This window comes from Protopterus annectens, chromosome 9.part0 (genome assembly GCF_019279795.1).
Source record: "Protopterus annectens isolate FY-2018-M chromosome 9.part0, PAN1.0, whole genome shotgun sequence".
NCBI classification, from domain to species: domain Eukaryota; kingdom Metazoa; phylum Chordata; order Ceratodontiformes; family Protopteridae; genus Protopterus; species Protopterus annectens.
This window is the reverse complement of record NC_056743.1, coordinates 824,413,130-824,438,885: the sequence shown is the minus strand read 5'-3', so window position 1 is coordinate 824,438,885 and position 25,756 is coordinate 824,413,130. Positions and strand designations below refer to the sequence as shown.

The 25,756-nt window shown below is 37.1% G+C and overlaps 1 protein-coding gene across 1 annotated transcript in view; it reads right to left on the bottom strand.

Annotated features, from left to right (window-relative positions):
* CERS5 (ceramide synthase 5) overlaps positions 1 to 25,756 on the bottom strand; it is a 1,159,858-nt gene that overhangs the window by 764,461 nt on the left and 369,641 nt on the right. The window contains exon 2 of the mRNA XM_044083487.1: positions 15,910 to 16,015. Within this exon, the coding sequence (XP_043939422.1) occupies positions 15,910 to 16,015 (106 nt within the window). The remainder of the gene's footprint in view (positions 1 to 15,909; positions 16,016 to 25,756) is intronic.

Genomic DNA, 25,756 nt, shown 5'->3' with positions numbered 1-25,756 from the left:
TAAGGCTAGTCTTCTAACGATCCTCACAGATCAAAAGTCTAGTAAATACTAATGAACCTATAAGTAAAAAGACTGGCAATGGCAAATTCTTTGAAGAAGAGGTCTAGAACAGTAACCTGCAATGGAAAGTAACAGCAGCATGGCAGCGAGCATCACCATTTCTATCAGTCAAGCTATCAGCGTTGCAGATGCAGCACTCTATATACAAGTCACTACTACAATATGTCAAGGCTTGCAAGCAAGCATACAGTGTGCATGTAGATGCATATGAAATACACATACAAGCAACACTAACATCCACTTCTAAAGATGCTGGGAAGTAATGGCTTACAAATCATGAACTATTGCACTACAGTCAGATTAGTGTTAAAGTAATGGACAGACACTACTGATTACTTGCAGAAAATATCAAATAATAAACTTACCAATTACATTTTTTGCAGGTAATTAGCTGCAGTGGATTTGTGTATTTCTTCCAAGTCATATTTTAAAACATTTAATAGATGCAACTTGATGATGGCAGCAACTACATAAAATTTGTCATATGGCCATTAGCCAAACAACCGCTTTTCCACTTATCTCCTAACATATTTGATCTTTCAGTCATAAAGCACTACAGGGATCCTCTTGAGAAAATGTGCAGTATTTTCAAATGACCCCCACCCCACCACCCACAAACACAGAAGGAGCAGCTGCTGCAAGATACAGCCCCACCCCCATCACATTCAAAATATGTCATTAAAGAAAGAAAATGCAGATTGTTTCCTGGAAAACTGAGAGAAAAAAATCAGCTTAGTCCACTTGTCAGGCTGTTTGCAAAACAGCCTGACAACAAGCTTACTACACCAATCTATTGACCTCTTAATCTTGTTTAGGATGTCAAGAAACATCTGTGTGAAGCAGAAGAGACCCCTTCCTACTAGCCTGAGACAGCTTGCGATTGAAAGGGAAAAGAGTTAAGTGGAGAAGTGTAGATGCACGGATACATATTTAAAAATATTTTTTTTCAGGCAAAATGCCTGCAACTGCCAGGCTCTTCAAAAAAACACCAAGTATGTATGTGTGTTTATGTATGTGTATGTGGGGGCAGGACCAGCCTTTGGTCAACTGGTGTCCTAGGCAAATGGACTCCACAGTGCCCCCCCCCTCACCATCTAGTGCCCCCATCTTGGTCTATCTACACCATCCAAATTACTGGAAAAGCGCCCCTACTAGATTGGAGCCCTAGGCAGCCGCCTAGATGGCCTATGCCTAAGGCCAGCTATGTGTGGGGGGCAGTGGATGCTTTCAGTTGCTGCTGACTTCTTACAAGTCTCCAATGTTTAGCCTTATATTTTCGGCCAGTTTGTGGCTTTTCTGGAAAATAAATAATGACTTTAGCCACAAAACAGTGATGAGAGACATTTGCGTTTCAGACTTAATAGCCCTCAAAAAAGCATGCTAATGCAAAGTCTATTATTCTTCTAAGTTTCTAGGTATGTAGGGGGTTGCACAATGTATTCTGACAGCCATGACAGGAAAGGATAAAATCCTATGTGGGAGTTATTTATGTATTTATTCATTCATCTTACTTAAACCAGCATCTGAAGTGTACAGTCATCCAAGTGACTTTGAGTGTGTGTGTGTGTGTGTGTGTGTGTGTGTGTGTGTGTGTGTGTGTATTAAAATAAATGATGTAATAAAATAACAATTAACCAGTCTGATACTTGAGGTATACATTAGTCAATAAAGCTGATTTTTACTGCTGGGTACAAGGATGGTTTGTGGACAAAAGTGATCAACAATGGTGCCATTAAGCAGTCAACTATGTTTTTGCAGAAGTAGTGAACAAGTGTGTGAATCCATCCATAATACCTTACCTGGACTATTTTTTTTAAACATATGTTTGAGGTAAGCCCAGTTAATAAATGGACTGAAGAGTATAGCGATTGCCAGATATGAAAATTACTGAATGTGTGTGGGAGTGGTTGCAGTGTATTTAAAAGAAGCAAGCTGGCCATATTTTTTTCTCTTTCCATCACAATTAACCATCAGCATTGTACTGTTAATGGCTGTCTTTGGTGGTCATAAGAACAGTGGCCCAGAGAGTAAAGCTGTCATCCCAAAGCGCTTGGTTCGCTGGTTGAGGTTTAGGCTGTGATTCCCTATGTGTGGAGTCTGCATGTACTCCTTTGTCTGTGTGGGTTTTATCCACATACTTTGCTTTCTTCTTGCAGACCTTTAGTTGTGTAATGTACACTCCTGCCCATTTATACTTTACTTTCATCCCAACCTAACTCTAGAGAGGTACAAAGAACATAACCATCTTTTTTTGGTGGGGTAAGCCACTATTCCCATTTAGAATTTTTGCATCCTTGCAAGTATGTCTTCTCAGTTTGAGAAATTACTGTTATGTTAGCTTCGAACATTAATATTTAGACATCACTTATTTTATCTAGAAAGAAAAATTAAGACTGAATGTCTTTCCTTACTCATGATTTTCTATTCATGCCATCATTAGATCAAAAGGTCATAAAAAGCTCTAAGATGCACCTCATAACATCTAACACATCTAGAACCCTATGGCTTCTGGAGGCCTAGAGGCTCCAAGAGCCCTGACTTAATTTGGATACTTCCTCCAAACTTATTATAGTGGAGTCTTGGTGAGTTAAAAGGATGGGGGTAAAAAAGCACAACAATTTGTGGAAAAAGGAGAAAGAAGTAATGTAATTAAATGGTGTGGGGCCAGGATGAAGGGAAATAGGGGAAGGGTGCTGTGGAGGTGGGGGGGGGGGGACTAGTGTGCAACAAGGGGGGCCTTGGAGTCCTGTCCTGTTTCACCTAAGGCTGTGCTTCTTGATTGCAGTCAAACAATTTGAGGTGTTTTACACAGTCACTAAAGTGTCTACAATGAGTGGGTATACACGTAGGCACTGTGGTTGAAAACTGTAATCAAACAACTGATGGGGTAATTCATTAAGTGACCTACTATAATACAGCCACACCCCATTCTAGTCTGAAGTCACCAGCTGCTACTGACACACACACACACACACACACACACACACACACACACACACACACACACACACACACACACACACCATTTCATCCAATCTCAACACACATCCCAAACCACAGGAGTGACTTTCCACACATCAACTGTGATAGCACTATGTTTATTGCAGAAAAAGTCACCATAATTCAGTGGCAGCCCGTCTCAAAATACCATATTTTGACATCCTCCACTGTCCCCAAAAAACAACGAAGATGCCATGCAATGAAACTGTATATGGTCATATATAATAACAGATGTGGCAGAAAGGTACTATGCTACCTTGAGAAATGGATACCAAAAAATGACTGATAAAATGGAATGTTACCTGTGGTGGCTGTGTTCAAGGTTCATCCCTTTGTTTTTTTTTTGTTTTGTTTTTTTTTTTTGTTTTTTTACATATGGACAAACTCGGTGGAGCAATGACCAGCGAACATGTTTTAAGACAAAAATAAGTGGTTAAAGTTATAGATGACAAGTTCATAATTATCTGTGATCATGACAAAAGGAAACAGCAAGTTAATGACATATCTCAAAGGGTTAGAAGTAAAGCAAGTCACACACTTAAATGTAGACTTTAATCTGGAAGCTGAGGCTTTAGACACACACAGGTAATGTGTAAAGCTGAAGAAAGGGATCAATCATACACAATAGTGAACTACTGGAACGATTAAGATGCGACAAAGTAGATATGTATTGATGCATAAACCTATGTTTATATGCGAGACAATGCAGCACATCCTACCTTCTAATACTTGCTGACAAGTTGACACCTTGACAACTAAACATGTTTTGGTGCTTGCAATGCAGGCTTGTTATAGTACATTAAGGCTTAAACTGAAAGATTAGGGAAGCTACAACACCAAAGCACAATACCTGCATTCTGGACTGGGCAGGAGAACAGTTATGTTCATGGATAAGGTGAAGTAAAATGTAGCTACACAAATGAGACTACCACCTGATTCTGTACTTCACTGTGAATCTCCCTCTTCTGCTTTAACAGAAACCAAGTTCCTTTTCTGTAAAGAGAACCTTACAGGCTGCAACTGTTTGAATACAGCAGTTTTAGCCAATACTAACAAATACTTAACACAATGCAGACAAAATGGCACAAGTCACTGTGCAGCATTAATGCTGGCTGAAACCATGTACAATACATACACTGCCACAAACTACAATTACACAAAGACCACATAAAAATACACAAGCACAAAATACAACTTTCAATATTTGTTGCAATGCATTACTAGGAATGGAAAAGCACCACTTAAAGTCTAAAAACAAACTTGACCCAGTCAATTCAATGGCTGGCAGCAAACCTGAAAAAAATGCACCTGAGATGAGGACAAAAATAAAAATAACTTGGATTTCATATGCAATAAAAAAGGAAGTGTTACACTTATCAAAATCTCACATTCTAAAATTAAAAGAAAAACAATGTATATATGTGTGTGCGTGTATTTTGTACATACACACACAAACACATTACACATGTAGCATACACCCACAGAAATTGTATACATATACACACGTATCTATATATGTTTGTATATGCGTGTGCATCTGTTTATATATATATATATATATATATATATATATACATACATACATACACACATAATACATACAAAAATATAAATACATACATATACGTGTGCACGTGTGCATATGAGATGAGTGCAGGACATCATATTAAATGTACAGTGTTCCCAAACCCTTCAGATCGACATCCAAACATCGAATGCACTGAGAAAGGCAGGTTCTCAGCAAATTCCTGGGTTACTCCAGAGTGGAGTAAACCAATGGCAACACAATAAGTAATGGGCGCAGACTTAAAGAATTAAATTACTTTTAAGAATAAGACAAAGATATAAATATAATTCTGCTGCAGAACAGCAATGTGCATATTGCAAACCACGGGTTCATCTATGCTTCCCCAGTCCCAGTCTTCCTAGTGAACTTTCCTCCCTTCCCTCTATATCACTCTTTAAAAACAAACAAACTTTTCTTCAGAACACACTGGCTGTGCCCCTGTACTAAACCTGACTGATCTACTAGCTCTCTTACTTGGATCTACCTACTCTCCTCTTCTCACTAGTCTTGTTCCTTTTCTTAGAAACAACTGACCTAGTCCTAGATATTTTTACTCACATCCTCAGAATTTCATTAAGGAGACCACTTTTACCCATATACTGCATATTTCAGCTCATACTTTTTCTTTATGACAACTTGTTTAAAATATGGTATAACTCAGCTACTCTCTTTTTACATGTTGTACTGCAGCTAAATTTGTATTGTACTGATTGTATCTGTATATTTAGCACTATGCTGTGAACAAACGACCTCTGTGATTATTCTCTGTTCTGTACCTGCAATGTTCATTGTACACATTCATTTTTTTGTATAAGTGATTGTATTTTGCTTCCTCGGAGCTCATCTCCCCGGGCCTCTACTGAAAATGGACAAATATCCAGTTAGACTAGCCTGGTCAACAAATGTAAAATAAATAATGATGCTTACCCAATAAGCCATGCCAACTCAGGGCAACTCCTGATGCATACATAATAAGCAGCAAACTTTATTCCAAAGCCCATTTGTGGTAAAACCAGGTCCTTACAGATTAATATTCTTACGGTTTTCTGATGGGCTGCTAAATCCTCAACAGGTCTGTTTGCTATCTAAATAAATAGACCTTATTTGTTTCAGAAACACTAAGAAAATTTTGATTAAATAAATCTTTATGTAATAATACATACAATACAGAGATTCTGCTTGTGTTTAATACAAAAACCGAGCCTTAATGCATCACAATCAAAGGCCACTGTTATTAAAACATCTTACAGAGAAGTATTGGATAGCTGTGCCAGTCTTGTTGTATGGTTCTATAAAGTGCACACCATTTCCTGGTACCCATTTGTGCAAAATTTATGCAAGATAATGAAAACTTATCAGATCAAATTTCCACAATTCATATTTATAACCCTGTTGCCTTACCCCATGTCCATAACTCAGGCCTTTAACTCAGGATCCTGTTGCAAACCAAAAAGAAGTTATGTACTCACCATAACGTTCCATCTGAGTTGTTCATTTGTCTTCAATCTGTGGGTTCTCAGATGCAGCATGGATCCGACTCTGCCGCATATCCAGCATCTGATCTGAGATGAAAGCTCCTCCCCTACCCATAATGCCCTTGTCTCCTTCCTACCTTCAGATCAAGTTTGCTGCCCACCTGACTTCCTCACCTGACCCAACACTTTATCACAAACTAGACATCTGCATAAGAAAAAGGAAGACAGAAAGAGGCATGCAAGAGGTGACCACGTTCTCCACTCGTCAAACCACCACACAGTCTATGCAAGGGAAGGACGGAGGGATGGTCAAAGACAAAAGAACATCAACAACTCAGATGGAACATTATGGTGAGTACATAACTTCATCTGAAGTTGTTATCTTCGTTTGGTCTTCAACCTAAGGGACAGAGTCTCCAGCTACTAAACACCTGGGAGACCCTCATGGAAGGATGTTGCGGAGCAGGACAGATGCTGCTTTACCTATCAAGGACTGACAGAGTATAGGCAGAGAGAGAGAGAGAAATACGGGGGGGGGGGTCCTAAATGAAAGGTCAGCACTGGTAGAGTTTTTAGTAGAATTTATAACAGAAGCTATGGTTAAAAATGAATAATTAGTAGAGCATATAAAATATTGCATGACAACATAAGACTCAGAGGAGGTCAGAAAGTATTGGGAAGAGAGACTGGATAAGAAACTGACAAAGAAATAACAGGAGGATATATGCATGTCTCCCAAATATGCAACACAACCTAGAAGATATGGGATTTTCACAAGGGAATGTTTACATAGATATATTTATACCCCAAGTAGACTCCAAAGAATGTTTCCTCAGGTAAACAGCAAATGACTGAGGTGTGATGGGAAAGAAAGAAGTAATTGGGAACATATTTTCTGGGAGTATAATGAGTTGACGACTTTAAAGATTCTCTGCAGACTACTCTATCAGAGATACTGGCTGAGCAAATTAATGTAACTAGGGAAATTATTTTTTTTCTTAGCTATGATACAGAATTGGAACTGCCTAGACATAATAAAGCATTGCTGAGTCTAATTACGGTGGCTGCCAAAAAAACAATTATTGGAAGACGGAAATCAAAGTCTAAAACCAACTATATTAGGAGTAGTGAACTATACTAATAGTGACAAAAGAATTGGAAATGGAATCTTTAGAAAAAAGGTAGGGGCAAATTATAGGAAAAAATGGGAATTGTGGGGACACCACATACAGGGGAAGAATTAGGTTTAAAAGAAGGCAGGATTTGAATGGGATACATAATGTCTGACTGACAATGATTGGGTAGATTATAAGGGATGCATAACGTTTACAGCTAGAACTTTTATTTTTTTTTATTTTTACTTCAATATGGTTTGTGATATAAAATACTTGCAACTAGGATTGTGTTAATATGGTTAGTTTTCATTTATATAAATGTATGATTATTACATTTTCACTTATGATGTAGGCAAAAATGTTTCTTGTTTAAAACATGATAAAAAGAGAAGTATTATATATGGCTAAAGATGATGGGGGTTTGGATCTGTTCAATCCTATAGTATATGGGGCATCATTGAATTAGAGTGTTAAGATGGATAAATGGAAAAGAAAGAAAATTTGTAACAAGATTAATTAAGGCAAAATATGACAAAGAATGGAATTTAATAAAATTAAATAAGAGAGTGAGAGGGACTAGATAAATGAAGAAATAAAAAATGTAACAAGACAAAATAAACATAAGGAAGTACAGAGGATGTAGAAAAAAAATAGGACATTGTGGTATAAAAATATAACGATGAAAAATTATATTGTGAACCCACGGGGACATCTGTCTCAAAAAATAAATAAATAAAATCTGTAAAACAAAAAGAAATAAATGCTGTATGAAATCTTTGCAATGCCAAGATTTTTTATGGTGGTTACAAATTAATAGAGTGCCGATAAAAAGAAATGCGCCTTATAAAAAAGCAAAGGAAAGTATACATCTTTTTTTTTGTAGTTAATTAGAAACTGCAGAACATGTTATTCTGACACATAAAACAGTAAAAAAAATTATGGGAAAAATAAGAAAGAATATTTTGAAAGAAATACAGGATTATCAACAGATAAATATGGATATAACTAAGTATGCATTTTATGAGAAATGTAGTAAGAAATGTGTTAAAGATTTGGATAAAGTGTTTTGTATTGTATGGATGATATGGAAAGAAAGACTGAATAAGATTATGTTTAAAGGAAATTAGATAATACCAAATATAATACGAAAAAATAAGTGGTAGTTGTGGAAAAAAGAGTTTGGGGTTTATAAATGTGAAACAAAAAAGTGATGAAGGAATATAGATCTAATGTAAATTTATATAATTGTATATAATAAAGGACTCCTAATTATTAAGCAAATGTATGTTCCATTAATAGTGTAGTGGTGGCTGGTAGAACAGTACTCAAGGAAACCCAAGGTGGTGGACAGCACAGAGGCGAATGCCAGTCCAGTGTTTGTAGCTCTACAAGATTCTGAGGAACTGTTTCAGCAGAATTTATTTAATTGGAAGCAAATATTCAAAACAATCATGGATGTGTTATTACAACCCTCCAGTTGTGAGGGTTGTGGGACAATACTTTGGGTGAATTATTGTTGCATCACAAGCCAGAGCAGAATTATATTGGAGGAATCGGAAACCATTTTGAAAGAAGATGGCAGATAAATCATATGCCAAAACAGTTAAAGAAACTGCAGGGGAAAGTGATGAAAGATAAACAGAGGAAAGAAAATGTCAAAAGTCAAAGGAAATGTATGGTGAAAATTCAGAGCTAATAAACAGAAATGGACAGGTACGACATTTGGGACAATGTAATGGTCCCATTGGGACTGAAGGCTCAGGAGGAGAGAGCTTTTTTTCTTATTCATAGACAGATATTTTGTGATATTTTTGAGACTGGCTCTACTCTAGAAAGTTTTTGGGGAGAGTACAAGAAGAAAATGAACTGTAATCTGTGGAATTCTTATGTGGTTAAAGCATTTCACAGAGAAACAAAAAAGAAAATCCATGTGTAATTTCAACTGAAGTTGAAAAAGACACTTAAGCAAACTTTGTAAAGAAGTTATGGACATTAGCAAAGTCTGTGATAACAGAGGATTATTGAATGGGGGATGGGACTGTAATATTGCACTGAAAATGGAGAAAAAATGTATTCATATCCCCAGTATGATAACCGTAGAAGGTAACAGAGGTACTGTAAAACACTGGGGACAACCTGTGGAAAAGATGATCATTTGATAAGTAACTGTGATGAGAAAATGTTATATTTGTGGGGAAACTGGTCAAGAGGCAAAAAAGTGTGAACTGATATGTTATAAATGTATCAAAACTGGGAATTTATGGATGGTCTGTAATCTACAGAAAAAGGAAGATGAAAACAAAAGTGAGGACAGTTTAAGAAGAGAAGAGAAGAAATAGTCCCAATAAAAAAATAAAGATGAAATAGGGAAGCAATATCAGAGTAAAAGTAAAGACAATGATAGAGAAAAATGAAACAGATGATAATACAGAAGGTTCTGAAATAAGTGATGAGGAAGATCTAAATTGGAAAATAGTGAAAGGTAAAAATAATTACATTGATAAAATAGAGACAGAAAAGTAAAGTTTAAAGGGATAAGTGTAAAACAGAAAAAGAAAATGGATAATGCAAATGATAAATACTTCAAATGTACACAATTCTGACAAGCTGCAACACTGACATAATGACATACTTTTTGATGCTATTTACATTTACTGAAAGCACTCTAAAGTTAAATAGAACAGGCATCCTAAACTGGTGCAGTAAGTGTGATGTTGAGGTAATATTGGAATATGTAAGACTTGACACAAGATATGTTACAAAAACTCTGGGGAAGAGATATAACATAGTACCTAAGAAATGAACTATGGTCAGGCATAGTTGTATTTTGTGGAAAGTCAGTGAAAATATTGAACATATTGGCAATCATGGGAAGATTAACTATTGTAGATCTCAGACGGCATAATCAGGTATATGGAATTACAGAATTGCATGCTTATGTTACAAGTAAACAGGGAAACATTTCAGAAAATTTGGATTATGTAGTAATTAATATGAATATAATAACTGCACATGTTAAATGTCATTTGAGGGGGAAAAAGAAGAGAAGAAATGTTAATAAAATGTTTGATGTTATAAAATGTGTCAGTTTTAAGATTTTGAATAATAATTTGTGGAGTTTTGGTTGATGCGCGTGTGTGTCTATATATATATATATATATATATATATATATATATATATATATATACATATATGTATATATAGAGAGAGAGACAGAAAGAGAGAGAGAGGGGGAGAGAGACAGGGGAAGTAAACAGATTAATTTATTAAATCGCAAGTTTTAAATGTGGCTAAGGTAGAGACACTTGTAAATGGCTTTTCAGATCACTCAGCCATATGCATAACATTCAAGAAAATAAGGAGTATACCAGATTGGGAAAACTAATAAAAAGAATAACTGAGAAATTATGTGATGAAAATGGAAAAAAACAAGTATGCTTTTATGGAAAGATCACATTTCCACTAAAATGTGTTATATAAACTAGTCTGAGTGGTTGCTAGTTTTGAAAGAAAGATACAAAAAATTTTGTTTTAGAATGGCATTCATATGCAAGAAAAGGAAAGAAAACAATGTGTATGGCTGCTTTGAATTATTTGGAAAGGAACAAGAGAGAATATTATGCGATAGATTACAGAATTTATGAAAAGAATCAAGACAAAATTATTTAAGCAAAGATATTTACAAAGTAAAAAAGCACCAGATTATTTGACAGTCATAGTTAAAGAGAATAATAGTACAATGACAGAAATGAAAGATGACAGGAGAGGTAAGATCTCATGAACAAATTATGAATATTGTTATAAATTATATAAAAAAATAAAGTACAAAAAATGTCATGATAAAAAAAATGACAGAACAAGAAAATAAGAAATAAGACTTCTTTATATGGATTAGATAAGGTACTTAGATAAGTTAATTTACAGTCAGTTTCAGGATCAGACAAAACAGGATACCAATTTTATAAGAATTAGCAAAACCCTGTATACATCACCACAGCAGAGAAGGAGCAAGTAACACTTGATTAAGAAGAAAATGAGCTTTTATTGATAAAATAAAATACGATGAGTGCTTTCGGCATAAACTGCTTTCTTCAGATCATGTAATGTAAACACCAGCAATGGTTTACATAACACTGAAAAAATAATCATAACGAGGCTTTAGTCACTTCCTTTTTCCTCCAGTTTTTACTCTTCTGTTAACAACCAATATGAAGTATATGACTGGTTGTCAACAGAATGGTAATTCTGAACCCTTAGTAGAACATAGAAGCATCTTGATTGGATATAATACCATTAGTTAGACAAATGATTGGCTAACATCAAAGCACCAATTACAAGATCTTGTTCTCCTTAGCTCATGCAAATAAGTTCACTGATGCTACATTGTGATGGGAAGCAAAAACTAAAGAAAAAAGGAAGTGACTAAAGCCTCATTTTGATTGTTTTTTCAATGTTATTTAAACTATTGCTGGTCTTTACATTACACAATCTGAAAAAAGCAGTTTATGCTGAAAGTGCTCATCATATTTTATTTGTTTTATCAATAAAAGCTCATTTTCTTCTTAATCAAGTGGAACTTGCTCATTCACTGCTGTGGTGACGTCTACAGGACTTTTCTTCTTCCGTTTTCCTATCCTGCGATGCTTCAGTGGGATATATATTCTAATCTTATAAGACTTGTATGGACTGGCAGAAAAAAATATTTTCTTAAAAGTTAAGAATAAGTGGTTAAATGAGGGGTTTTGTGTGAAGATTTATGCAGTTGCGTTCTTAAATGTGCATGGGAAAAGGAAGATAAAAATACAACTGAAAATTTGAGACCTTCTAGTAGTGTACAATACAGATAAGATCTTTATGAAAATAACTTAGAATGGAATGGAAAGTAAAATAAAAATATTATGGAAGACAGCACATATAGTTTAAAGGGAAAAGGATGTCAGGGATTATTATTCATAGTAAGACAAATTGTGGATGATATTATAAACAGCACTGATGAGGCCAAGATCATGACAGGAGATCCCAATAAACCTTTTGATATTGTACAACATGAACTTCTGTGGAAAATTATAGAAAAGTATAAAACATCAGTAAAAAAAAAATAAAGGATGTATATATTGTCCTGCAGCTAATAAAAACAAAAAGAATTTTAGTGAATGGATGGTTAAGCAAAGACATAGATGTAAAGAATGGCATATGTCTGGGATGTCATATGAGCAGTATATTATTTGCATTAGTTACAAATCTATTAGTCAGAGATGTGAATTTGCACAAGAGGTGCTACTTATATTACTAATGAGGAATAAAAATTCCAGTTATGTTTACTTACACAGACGATATTATGCTTGTCATGAGAAAAATATGAATATTATGTAATAAGTGAGTAGAATGTCAATATTTTTATGGAGATTTGGTAATTAATAAATTACCAGTAAAGGGAACTATGCCATATAAAAAATTATTGAAAGAGTTTGTATATACTGTGGTAAAGAAAAAAACTATAGAACATCATTTCTTAAAACAGAGAAGGGTCACAAAATTGAGGAAAAAATTGTGTAAAGAAAATGTCTTTGAAAATAGAAAGGAGATAAATGAAATGTACATGGATATGATTATGTTTGGATATTATAATCATAAAAATAAGGAATATGTTAGTATAACAGATAAAAGATTATTTTATGTTGTGTGGAAAATTTGGAATGAAAGGCTAAATTAGATCATGTTTAATGGTAATTAGTGACGAGCAGTAATTTTAAGAAAAGAGATGTCAGGTGTGGAAAAAGGAGTTGGGGGGAATGATAAGATCATGTAAGCAGATGTTTAACATAATAAAAAGTAAGATATACATGAATGTATGACAACTGCAGAAAGGAATGGAAATTTGTACTGTATATAATTTTGAAAATATGTAAGCATGTAAGTTTCTAAATAGCACTGTACATTTTTTAATAAAGAATCCCTATTCTTTTCAGTCAATGCCAGGGAATCTTTTACATCCAGCTATGGCTACCACCAACTTAAGAAGATGGGACTTCAGCTTAACATCTCATCTCAAGGACGACGCACTCAGAAATCCACCACTATCCATTATGCAACACTGCAGTGTCAGCAATCCATCTACCTCATGTGGAAACAGAACTCACAAGCTTCTGTAGCAAAGGCAACTGTGCTACCTGTTGTGCCACTGACAAGTGAAAATGCAGGGTTTTTTTCCATTATTCAAAACCTTTTCTGCAAATAATGGTCTCAATGTATTACTTTTATTTTCAACACTTGATTCTATTATTACTTCCATAACTTGTTTCTCTGTAAAAATCCTACTAATTAATCATAAAGCTCACTAACTCCTTCATGCAATTTGTATTCCTCCATATGCAACTTCTATAATTCTAGAAGTACAGGAAAAGAAATCTCATAAACTCCAAATGTGGACACTTGTAGCAAAACAAAAATCAAAATGTTGTTATTCATTAGCTTTTCTACTTAAACTGGAAAAGAAAATCATCAAACCCTCAACTAATACCAGTCCTTCATCCAAAATAATTAATTTTATTTGTGGTTTTAATAAGAACATCTAAATTATAGGCCACCATTATACTCTCAGCCATCATGTATCCTAACAGCAGTCACTTCTGATGATGCCTGAGAAGCAAACCTTTCACTTGTCCCCATTTTGCTTGATTTACCCCCTCAAATATTTTTGCTTACCCCTCTCAATCACATGCAATTTTTGAAGCTATCTAGTACACACAAAACTACATCACATACACCATACTAGTGGCGCAAATAATTTACAGAAAGAAGGCACATATCTTACATCTCCTCTTTTTCAGAAACAAATTATCTTGTGTGGTAACATTTTGCAATACAATTAAAGTTTACAAATTTCACACTGTCACTTTGAAAATGTGCTTCTAGTTTTCCATAATTTTTGCCCTTTTTTTTTTTTTTTTTTTTTTTTTTTTTTTTTAAAATATTTGTTTCTAAGCAATCTCACATTGCTAATGGAAGTGGGAGTAAGTTATGTACTATCTGATGCTCAATTTTCAAACTAATTAGATATACACACTTTTGGCTGGATATTTGTATTTTTCAAGGATCTCTGTACTTATTTTCAATGGCCGCTGATTGAGAGATATGCTGAGAAGCCCACATATAATCACTGCATTATGGACACTGCACGTGTACAAAACAGTCACAACAATGTGAACCATATAAAAGGCAAAAGCTTTATTTCTGAAACTTAAAAAAAACAACCTTCAAACAGGTACAGTTCACATCACAAGAGACAAATACCAATATTAATATACATCAATTAGGAAGGAAGGAACATATGCATAACCACTGTGCAAAGAAATGGTAAATCATTGGGATGGGTCATGCCAATCTGTCACTTCAAACAATTTACTGGTAAGGCCACAAAAAAGTCTAGCATTACTTGGTGAACCTGTAACAGTACTCAGGTTACAAATCACAGAGTGACAGGGATTTCACCACATATCTGTGTAACCACGTATACAGACTGAACTGTACCTTAAGAAGCAAGGCACTCTACCACAGTTGTGTACCTGAACACCAGTTTACATAACACACTAAGCCAAATACATAGTCTTTCACAAGGACAAGCAGACTAATGATTGCCTAATCAACATCTCCGTTCAAAGCCAATTCAGCGTCCAAATTTCTGAACTCTTCTGACACAGCAAGCTAAAGTTCCACAACCTATTTTCAGACCACAATCTTGAAGTCTCAATTATACATGCTTGATTCATTACAGCTCATCTTAACTTCCAAGTCCTACACATCGCAAAAGGAAATACAAAGCAATAAACCCAAAATGAAACTGTATATAGCCAACAGCAGAAGAATCTCTGGGTACAGAACAGCTAGTTACAAAACTCACATTGTTTGACATCCAGCCTTGTAGACCAAGAGCAGGCATTTTTTTTTCTTTTGAGCACATTGCCAAAAATGGCAATTTCTACCCTGCCAAGATGTTAACAGATTAGCCAATGCATCTGAATAGGAGTATGCTGATAGTGTTTTTTTTTTCCCTTGAACACAATGTTGGATTACTTGAGAAAATTCAAATGGTAATCCTCAGAGAAGAGCCAAGTAAAGTCCGTTCTACTGTTGCTTTTCAATGCTGGTAGAAGGGATTCTCCACAATGTTTCAGACTAAGTCTTTTTTCAGTCATATTTAGCATACTCAACAGTTACAGTGTTCATCTCTCAGAAACAAGTCGGCAATCTAATTCATTCTGAAAAGGCTCTACAAATAACCAGCACAATATCCCTTTCCATGCTGCGGAATAGCTTCACGAGTGATAGGTAACTTTAGAGCTACTACAGTAAATCTCAAGTTTTCTGTCTTCAGGGTGGGCTTATTTTTTGACAGGTAATAAATACATCAGGAACGGACTACCAATATGCAGTTTTAAAAATATATATATTTTTTTCAGACAACGGAAGGATGTAATCCAGTAACCGAGCTGTCTGCAAAGGTAGAACTTTGAGAGGTTAGTTTCTGAGGTTACAACTTATTGTTAAACATAACAGAATTTTAAACCTACGTTTGAAAAATCCTTTTCTTAGGGAAGAAGTGATTAAGATTAGAGTAAACAAAAGGCATTATGGAGATATGGTCCTCCGTTCACTTTTTAATAAATCACACTGACTACAGACAGCACTTACCTTAGTTATAGATGTAAACACTTTTTCTAAGATAGCATTCGGTTGTGCTTTTCTAAATCCATCATCATGAATTTTAAGACGCAAGGCACATGGTTTGGCAATATAGCTATAAAGAAAAAAAATAATAATTTAATTTCACCAATTTAAAACACAAGTAAAACAAATGTGCTCCTAACTCAGAAGTGTGTTAATAACCAGTAGCTAACATTATTTTACATACAAAGGTCACATTTTTTAGCACTGGGCAACAGACCTGACAAGAGAAGACAGTTGAAGTGTGTGTTAGTTAGTTATTTAACAAAAGACAGCAGTAATACTTTGTCTATCTGGACTGCACATAGACAAACATCTTAAAACATGCAATCCCTGTCAATTACATCAAGAAAGAAATGTGAAAGCAGTGATTACTGATGTTATTAGCTTGCTTGCAACCATACAATAATAGAGCCACATTCGGTCTCTGCAGTTAAAGCACTGCACAATGTAATGTCATTTGTGCTTCATATATTTTGGAACAGCAGCGATACATCTGGCAGCCCTCATTAACCAAGACTCGCTGCGTCTTACTGCACAAACAAAAGCTGTCAATGCACAAGTGTACAGAGTGCTCTAATAATAAGGATAAGATTGCCCAGTGCAGAGCTGCGTTTCAACTGCCAGTATCAGCATGATCATAAGTTAATATGCATGCCTGACCCAGAGAGCAACAACTGCTAGCAGTTAAACAATTCATTCATTTATTTTCCAAGTTAAACAATTCTGAAGTCTTAAATGCAAAGTAAAATCAGACACTGCCTGCTTATAGCATCAGCTTGCAAAGACTGGGAAATGCACTATATATGACATTTTTCATTTTTGCAGGACATGTTATTCAAGGGTTTCACTTAACTATTCTTGCTTGTAAATACACCACCTACTTATTAACTAACAAAGCTATGGAGTCTGTAGCTCTCGCAGACTTCCCTCAGGGCGCTGAGACTGCACAACTGCTACAAGCACTGACAGTTCGAGTCACTCTGGGATGCCCTCTTCAAAAGCCTGTCAATGTGGGAAAGGGCAGACTTTGGGTTTCATGCTCTAACACAATCAATGACTACAAAAATAAAACTACAGATTGTGTACTCAGAATCAACTGAGCTGTCAAATCTTTCTTCAGCACATACTGGGGTAGAAAGTGTACTATGTATACATTTTAGATAAGGTCCACTAGATCAACTGATCTGTCAAACCTTTCTTCAGTACATACTGGGGTAGAAAGTGTACTATGTATAAATTTTAGATAAGGTCCACTAGATAATGTGCAAGTCATCCCAAATATGATGTGGACTTTCACCCACTGCAGCAACCATATTTTTCCATACCTTAAGACCTGAAAATATGGTCAAGATATTTCTAAAATGGCCTTAACTGAGAACACACAAGCTTAGGATTTTTTTTTAAACTCAGAACTTCACTTACAAACACTGAACAATATAGAAGTGCAACATACAAACCTGGACTGATATTTCCACAGCAAACATTTTCATTCCCTATGTGACGTCCCTGCTCTCAGCCAGTAATCAAGGAGCCTTAATCCACACCATTGACACCGGTGAAAGACATTCACTTGGAACAAAGACAGATACACACAGTACATCCAGATGCAACTCTCTGTACCAAGCATTAATTTCCCTTAAGAGCACACAGGGAACACACTCCCGTCATCTGGCTGGGTTTCCTTCTCTCTCATCAGGCCCCAAAGACGATTCCACACTGACTAGAGCTGTGGAGTTGACTCCTCAGCCAAATGCTCCTAGACAAGTCCTCCACCATCATTCCTGTGAAATCAGTGCTCTGTGTCCCCATTCCAAGTAGAAGACATGCACATACATACCTGGGTAAGGCTAGCACAGATTTACCAGCTATACCCCTTTGCTCAGACTATAAGATATACACTGTCACCAAAACACTCCAAAGCCAGCTACTCTAAGACTCTTACCAGGGTATCCAATTATACTTCGTAAAATTAATATTCATACAAATGATAGTGTTTGAGCAATGCAGCAAGACTTTCAGGAGCGGCCACAATGTCGCCAAATAAATATAAGTACTCTCAAAAGTTAGCATATTCTCTAAAAGACCAGCCACAGTGAACATTTTCAATATGTTTAATAATAATAATAATAATAATAATAACACATGAAAATACTGAATATCTATTTACAATAGACACCAGAGTTTCAATCAAAGGAAATAATAAAAAAATAACAGACAGAAAGGTTCACACAGACACAGAAAAAAGCATACTTAACTAATCTCACTATATTATCCTGACTGACTAAAGAATTACTGTTCCCTAGCTCACTTACTAGAGCTATGCAAGATGAAGTGGGCGAGTGCTCTTTCTTTGTCAGGTTTCACAGGCTGCCGAGAGGTAAGTGACATATCTTACTAATATCTAAATATCTTTTCAGTGCTGGATATAGAATGACATCACATCTGGTCAACTGACTCTGGTTCCCACACTACCCCCTGTACTAGAAACTGAACAAGAATCTAGCACATATGTGTCATAATACATAAACATAGAGTTTTGCTAAGATGTGTTATAGCATCTGGAAGCTATAAAATCATTTCAAAAACTTCCACCCTTCCAGGGTAACAATTAGTTCATCCCTAAGGACAATACAGTATGAGTCTTGGCCCTTGTTTTCCCAGACATTTTGTCTCTGGCTGCAATCAGAACTGTAAGATACAATTTTTATGGCCTAAACCAAGTAATTTCAGAGTATTTTTCAAAGTTAGCTGGACTGAGATAAACCTCTTCTCTTCCAGTATCCTCTGTTACAACACATTCATTTCAACAGTTACAATACAGTCTGACATACGAGAGTATTTCTTTTCTATCCAGCAGGACCCACTGTTGGTACATTTTTAACTCAAGTAGCTTTACAAATACATTTTCAACACAAGCACCTGTAGAAATCTGTTTGATATACAAATGACATATAATTCTTTACAAAATGCCAGCTAGCTATGCTAGCACATGGTACACATCCACTGCCCTTCTTTTTCTGGCATAACTGATAATACATCATATCATCACACCCTACATGTTTATTTTTGTTACTGCAGTAAATTCAGCTATGAGCTAATCTATATACAAGTTTTGTGAAAAAAAACACACTAACACTAGCACTCTTTCGCTGCAATGCACAATGAACAAAATGATTTTTAACATTGTCAGTAGATATGCAGCATGTTTTGTAACCTCATGTTTCATTAATATAGTTAACATTAAACAGAAAAAAATACACTCCATAAAAACAGCCAGTGACCAAAGAGTACCTATAATAATGGTAGAAGAATTTAGTACATGGAAGCTTTTGTTGCAAGCTTTTGTTTTGTTGTCAGCAAACTGCTATATAACCCTTCCTCCTCCACAACTACCTCAGTCTTCCTCACAGTACCATTAACAGAAAGTATTTCATAGTGAACCATTTTTGTGACAAACTGAGGTGCAGGTCCATGTGTCAAACCTTTCTTCTAGTCTCTCTTCTCAGGGGCATTTTTCTTGATTTTTATCCAATTGCATTGCTACTCATTTTGCATATATGACACCTTTAAAGGAAGGTGGCTCTAAACTATTCTCATTTTTAAAAACAGATGTTCTAAATGTGCTGCAGCATTTTTATTCTTAGCCATTTGTTAACTAGGTATGCCCACTGGATACAAGTGTTCCTCCTCATGGGTAACCCACAAGCACTAAGCAACTTACTCAAGAGTCACAAGTAGTCAAACGGAGAAAGAAGTAATCAAATCCTATACCCTTAACTATAGGAAGCAGCTCATAATAAAAGTGTTGATCTTTATTTACATTGACTGTTTAGTTTGCTTCAGGGTACCACAGTGGTATACTAATTAGCATTGTTCCTCATTACACCGTTTCTCATCTGGGGTTTTCACAGGGCATAGTTTGCAAATTATACTTGATTTTAACTTACTACTCCAGTTTCGTTCTATACATCACAGATTGTAAATTTACCTATAGAACACGTATGAGATATGGAAGGAAACTGGAACACCTAGCAAAATCCAACAGTTCAAAGGTATGATGTGTTATTAAAGATACTTTTTAGTTTTTGGACTTTTCTCAGGTTTTCCATGAATACTAAGCTTATTTGTCTCTGTGGAACTGAGATGAAAAAAATACGAGGTGGTAGAACCTAACAAGGAGTCCTTTTAAATTTTCTTTTCAGGATTCCATCTCTTGTTTACTGATGCTACCATGGACAACTACATCGCCTTCTAATATACGGATCACCTACACAAAGCTGCAAACGTTCCTAACAATAGCCTGTCTCTACTACACCAAGCGCAGCTATTCAAAATCCAGTCCTCTCTCTCCAAGACATAATCCTTAGGTAATCCACTGGTAGGTGGCACGGTCGGCTTTCAGCTTGTTTATTTTTGTATGCTGCCACTTTGTTTAAGTCATGCACACAAGTCACATCAACCTTCTGCTCAATAAGCAAGGATGGGAAAGAGTAGCTCCCACAGATCTGTAGAACCACTGCCTCTATTGAGATTCTGACTTGCCCAAAAAACGTCAAAAGCATCCAATTCCAGTTTAGGAGACTGCTAATCTCATTCTACAAGTATCTAGGCCTCCACATAACTGCGCATCACTGCACACAATGTCCTGCACCTGTGATGACAAGTCATGCTGTAGGCTGTTCCTTTCAGTGGCCAATACCTGCAAGGGCATGAGAGGCTGAAACACCTGTCATGTACACAACAACTAAACACTACACAACAAACGCAACCAATACTTAAGATTCAAAACAATGTCAATAAATAAATACCAAAATGAATGAAAAAGGAAGGCAAGTGAGTACCTTAGACAAGAACAGATTCAGATACCATTGTTAATGGTGATATACAACTGTACTACATGATTTCATATATGCTTTTTCTTCAAGACCAAACCAGCAAGCTAAAGGTATATAAATGACAGAGGCCCTACAAGGAACACCATGAATGAATGCTTTTGCAAAGCCTCTCCTGACTTTAGACTGAACCTAACTTGTAATGTTTTGTTAAGATGTTGCAAACACTAAGAGTCTGCCTCACAAATATTTGCTGAAGCTATTCTTTAGAATGTTGTAAAAACTTACAGCTCTACTAGGAAAACTGTCTTTTACAATGCCCTACAATAGCCTACCTGCATCATAACTGGAGGCAACAACTCCAACCAGCAATTTAGAAACAAGTAATTTCCCAAGTGGTATCCCCAATGTATTGGAAGCAAATTAAATAAGCAGCTGATCTGGCTTCACAACAGCATTACTTCTCAATGTAAATCACTAGCGGTCTTGAAACTTTTGGGTCAAAAAAGGTTTAGAAGTAACTTTAGGCATTTAGTAGCAAAAGTTACCCTGTCTTTGGGAAATGCCACATAAGACAGGGATTCATTAAAGCCTGTGACTTCATTATGCTTGTGGCAGAGATAATAACCAGCAACAAATTTTAAAGTCAAGAACTTCAAGGGATCCAAGTCAATCTCATCAAAAAGTTCAGATCCTGCTCTAAAGCGATCAGATCACTCTCTTAAGAGATTTAACATGCTTAACATCTCCCAATAACAATTTAATGGTAAGAAAAGAAACCAAAGAAGGCTTCCAAGGCAGGCATGCTAAAGGGCCGAACAATAACCCTTCAATGGGGAAAATAAATTCAGGTCTAGCTACAATACCAACTGCTGTACTGCTACTGGCAGATTATTCCAATCATTAATTTCAACCATTTCCTTCAAACTTTATTAAAGGAATTTACACAAGATATTACATAAATATTTTCTGGCTTTACATTGAATTTTTCCTAAACTAAAAGCATTTTAAAGAATTAGAATTTTAGCAATCATGTCATATATAGACTGAAGTGTGAGATGCAGGACTTCTCTTCCTTGTAAACTCAAATGTGCTTGCTGATGGGCAACAGCAGAGATCCCTATTGAAACCACATTACAAGTACTAAAGATAAATCAGCACTAAGAGGCTTTCAGAATTGAGAGACTGTTCTCTTGCCTTTGTCATGAAGCCTACGGCAAGAAGAATGGCAGGAAAAATATATTTTTTACCACTGCCTGACAACAGTATCTTGAAACCTGAAACAAAACTTCTGCAACTTGGAATTTCTTACTAAGGCAAACAAGCCACATTCTGGGGATAAGCTCATAAAAGTGAAGACCTCAGGAAAGAGAAGTCTTCAGAGTTCACTGCCATAATGACGTCTAAGGAAACAGCATGCACATTCTGATCACATGGAAGGTAAACTACTGTCAGTTTTCCCCAACCTGGCATGTAGTACCACAATACCAGTGTAAACCTGTACAGATAAACGGCAGTCTCCCTTCCTTGTTCATTAGCATTATCAATACCAGTTGATATTGCCTGGATGACATCCACTTTTAAGACACTATGGAAGGCTTACACTGCTACAGCAACCAGTAACAAAACCTTCATTGTGATGCTTTATCTGCTCCAGGGACATCTGCCTTACACTGGAGAAGATTCCAGATGTGTTCCCCTATCCTAGACCAGTGCAGCTGCTGGTAAAATATGAGAAGGGGAAGTGGCTACATATATGTAATCATATCATAGGTTCATAGGTTTTTACTAGGCTATCAGTCCTAGGGCCTATACAAGCCTAGCCATAACAATTCCCTGGCTATTTCTTCCCACACTATTTACTTCCCTGGACCCCTGTCTAGCAGGGCGACTGACTTGATCCCCAGGGTGAATTTCCTTTCTCCCATCCAATCGTCAAGGTTCCTTTTGAAGAGGGCCAAAGAGGCACTCTGCTTGACATGTATGGGCAATCTATTCCAGAGTCTGGGGAGTCTCTGGGTCAGGAACCTATCCCTCCAGCATGTTTTGTTTATTGTGATGACAAGGTTTAGATCCCTGAAGCGTGTGGCTCTGAGGGATTGGGATTTCTTTAAGTGTAGCATGTCCAACAGCTCTGGGTTTGACATGGCCTTGTATGTTAAGCAGAGATCACCTCTGAATAGATGATATGCGACAGAGTATAGCTGGAGTTTTTTTTAAGGCAGTCAGCGTAGGGCATCTGCTTTATGCCTGTGATTCTTTTAGTGAGGTATTTCTGCAGCCTTTCCAGTTGTTGCAGATGTCTTGAGAGGTACATACCAAAAGGGGCGTTATATTCTATAATGGGTCTAATGAGGGATGAGTACAGTGGGAAAATGACCTCCTTTTTTCTGGATGAAAAGCCCTTAGTGATGAGGTGTTCCATATAGACTTTCCTGACTGTTGTGGAGATGTGGTTATTGAAGGTGAGACCACTGTCCACCTGTGTCCCTAAGTCTCTTATCACACTTTCGGTGTTTAGTGTACTGCACCTATATGGTAATTCATGGATACATGTTTTTTTCCCCAACGTGGATAACTATACATTTCTTGGCATTGAGCTTGAGCCCATGGCTCTGGCACCAAGCATCTGTTTCTGTAAGGCCCTTTTGTAGAGTAACCACATCATTTGGGGATTCAAGAATGGCTCCCGGTTTTGCAGTCATCTGCGAACTTTATTAGCCAGAGTCTCTTAGTGTTGGCCTGTACTTCAGAGAAATAGATGCCAAACAAGAGAGGTCCCAGGACTGAACCCTGAGGTACTCCACTTGTCTGGAGCTGGATTTGGAGTCGGCCACTTTTAGTGTGGGTTCTATCAGTAAGCCAGTTAGCAACCCATTGGGTGACATAGGGATTAATGCCCAGCTTAGTAAGTTTATCTATGATTCCAAAGTGGGGGATGGTGTCAAAGGCCTTGGCAAGGTCTAGATAGGCTGTGTGGACCACCTTACCCTTGTCCATGGCTCTGGAGACGGATTCGAAGAAGTCAATCAGGTTCAGGAGACAAGATCGGCCCTTCACAAACCCAAAATGGGTGGGGTCCAGTGTTTTAAGGTTGCCAATGTCTTTGTTTATAAGTTCCATGATAATACGCTCCATGGCCTTGCAGATAAGGCTTGTCAGACTGATGGGCCGGTAGTTTCCGGGATCCAAGATGGATCCCCCCTTGTGGAGTGGGATAACTGTAGCTCTGCGCCACTCAGTGGGCACGAAACCTGAGGTGAGGCTATGATTAAACATGGCACTTAGGTGAGGTGCCAGTTCATATTGTAGTTCATGTAGTACATAGCCCGGGATGTCATCTGGTCCCATGGATGCTGTATTCTTAGCTTTGAAGAGTGTGTTTTTTTACCTGTGTGACCGTTACTGGAATTTGGCAATTTTCCGGTATTGAGATGGGCCATTTAGGGGGTGAGGGGGGGTGAAGTTGGCAATGAATCGATCTGCCAGGATATTGGCAATATCCTTGGGATCAGTATATTTAATACCATTCTATTTTAGCTCAGAGCAGATCTGAACATTGCCATTTAGATTCTTGACATAGTTATAGAATGCCTTGTGGTTGTCTTTGGAATCTTTGGCAATTTTACTTTCGTAACTAGCTTTGGAGGATTTTACGAGGGATCTCCGTTTCTTACTGAGGCTGGTAAGGGAGTTTTTTGCATCCTGGGATTTTCCTCTTTTCTGCAACAGTTTCTTCCTTTTGTTGTAAAGTTTGTTTATGGCGGGGGAACCACCAGATTGGCTTCCTTTTTTTTGGATGAGAGCATCTTGGTTCTATTTGGGATGGCACGATTCATGCACGAGTAGATGTGCTCGTACAGTGCCTTAGTGTAGGATTCAGCAGTTGAACTTTCAGTTCCCGTCTGCATGGGTGTCATGACGTTTGTCACTTCTGACTTGAATAGCATGAAGTTGGCTTTGGAGAAGTTTTTTATGGAGGTTTCCTTACTGGGGGTGGGGGGGGGGATGTGGATGCTAAGGGTGATTAGCTTATGGTCAGCCCTGACTAACGAGGGGATGACCATAGGTGTGGAGCATCTATTTCCCATGTTGGTAATGACCAGGTCTAGGATATTGGAGCCCCTGGTGGGACTACGGATTAGTTGATCCAGGCCGTTGGAATTTATGAATTCCATGAACCGTTGGGCAAAGGTGCTGGTACATGGGTAGTTTTCCGAGTTAATGGCAGGGTAGTTAAAATCACCCAGTATTAGGGTGTTTGGTTCTATCTTAATATTTTCCAGTATGTTTAGAAAGGTGTAGTGAGAATCTTGGGGTATGGTGGGGGATCCGTAGCAAGCTACAATTTGGACTGCAGTCTTACCTAGTTTTAGTTACACCTGGAGAGTTTCAGACGCATTGTGTTGGGCAACTAGCCTGGTGGTGTGAATATCTAGCCTGGTGGTGTGAATATCCTTGGTGAATATTGACACTCCTCCATCTTTAGTGTTTCGGTCCTGGTTTGGTGGCCGAAAGTGTGGTAAGAGTTGTAGCCTGGTATTGCAGGGGTGCTCTCTGAAGCCTTGAATCAGGTCTCAGCTACTGCAGATATCGATGTTCTCCATTTTTAGGAGTGCCTCGAGAGAGTGCATTTTGAGGTTTAGACTTCTGGCATTGAGTAACATTACCTTCAGATTTTGCATGCTTGTACCTGTTATGGTGGTGGTTTTGTCCTTTGAACTTTGCCTAAAAAAGGCATTATAGGGGTGGCAAGAGCCTTAGCCAGTAACCTGAATCCCAGGGGCGACAGGTGCAGACCATCTCTGGCAAAGCATCATGGTCTGTCAATCATGTCATCCCAGGCAGATAGATACTGGATCCCCTTTGAATGACACCAGAAGCTTAGCCAATTGTTGAAGTCAATCATTTTGTCCTTATATTGTGGTATAATTCTGGGCGAAGCCAGAATGCTACTCAGGGCTAACGTCATACCTGCC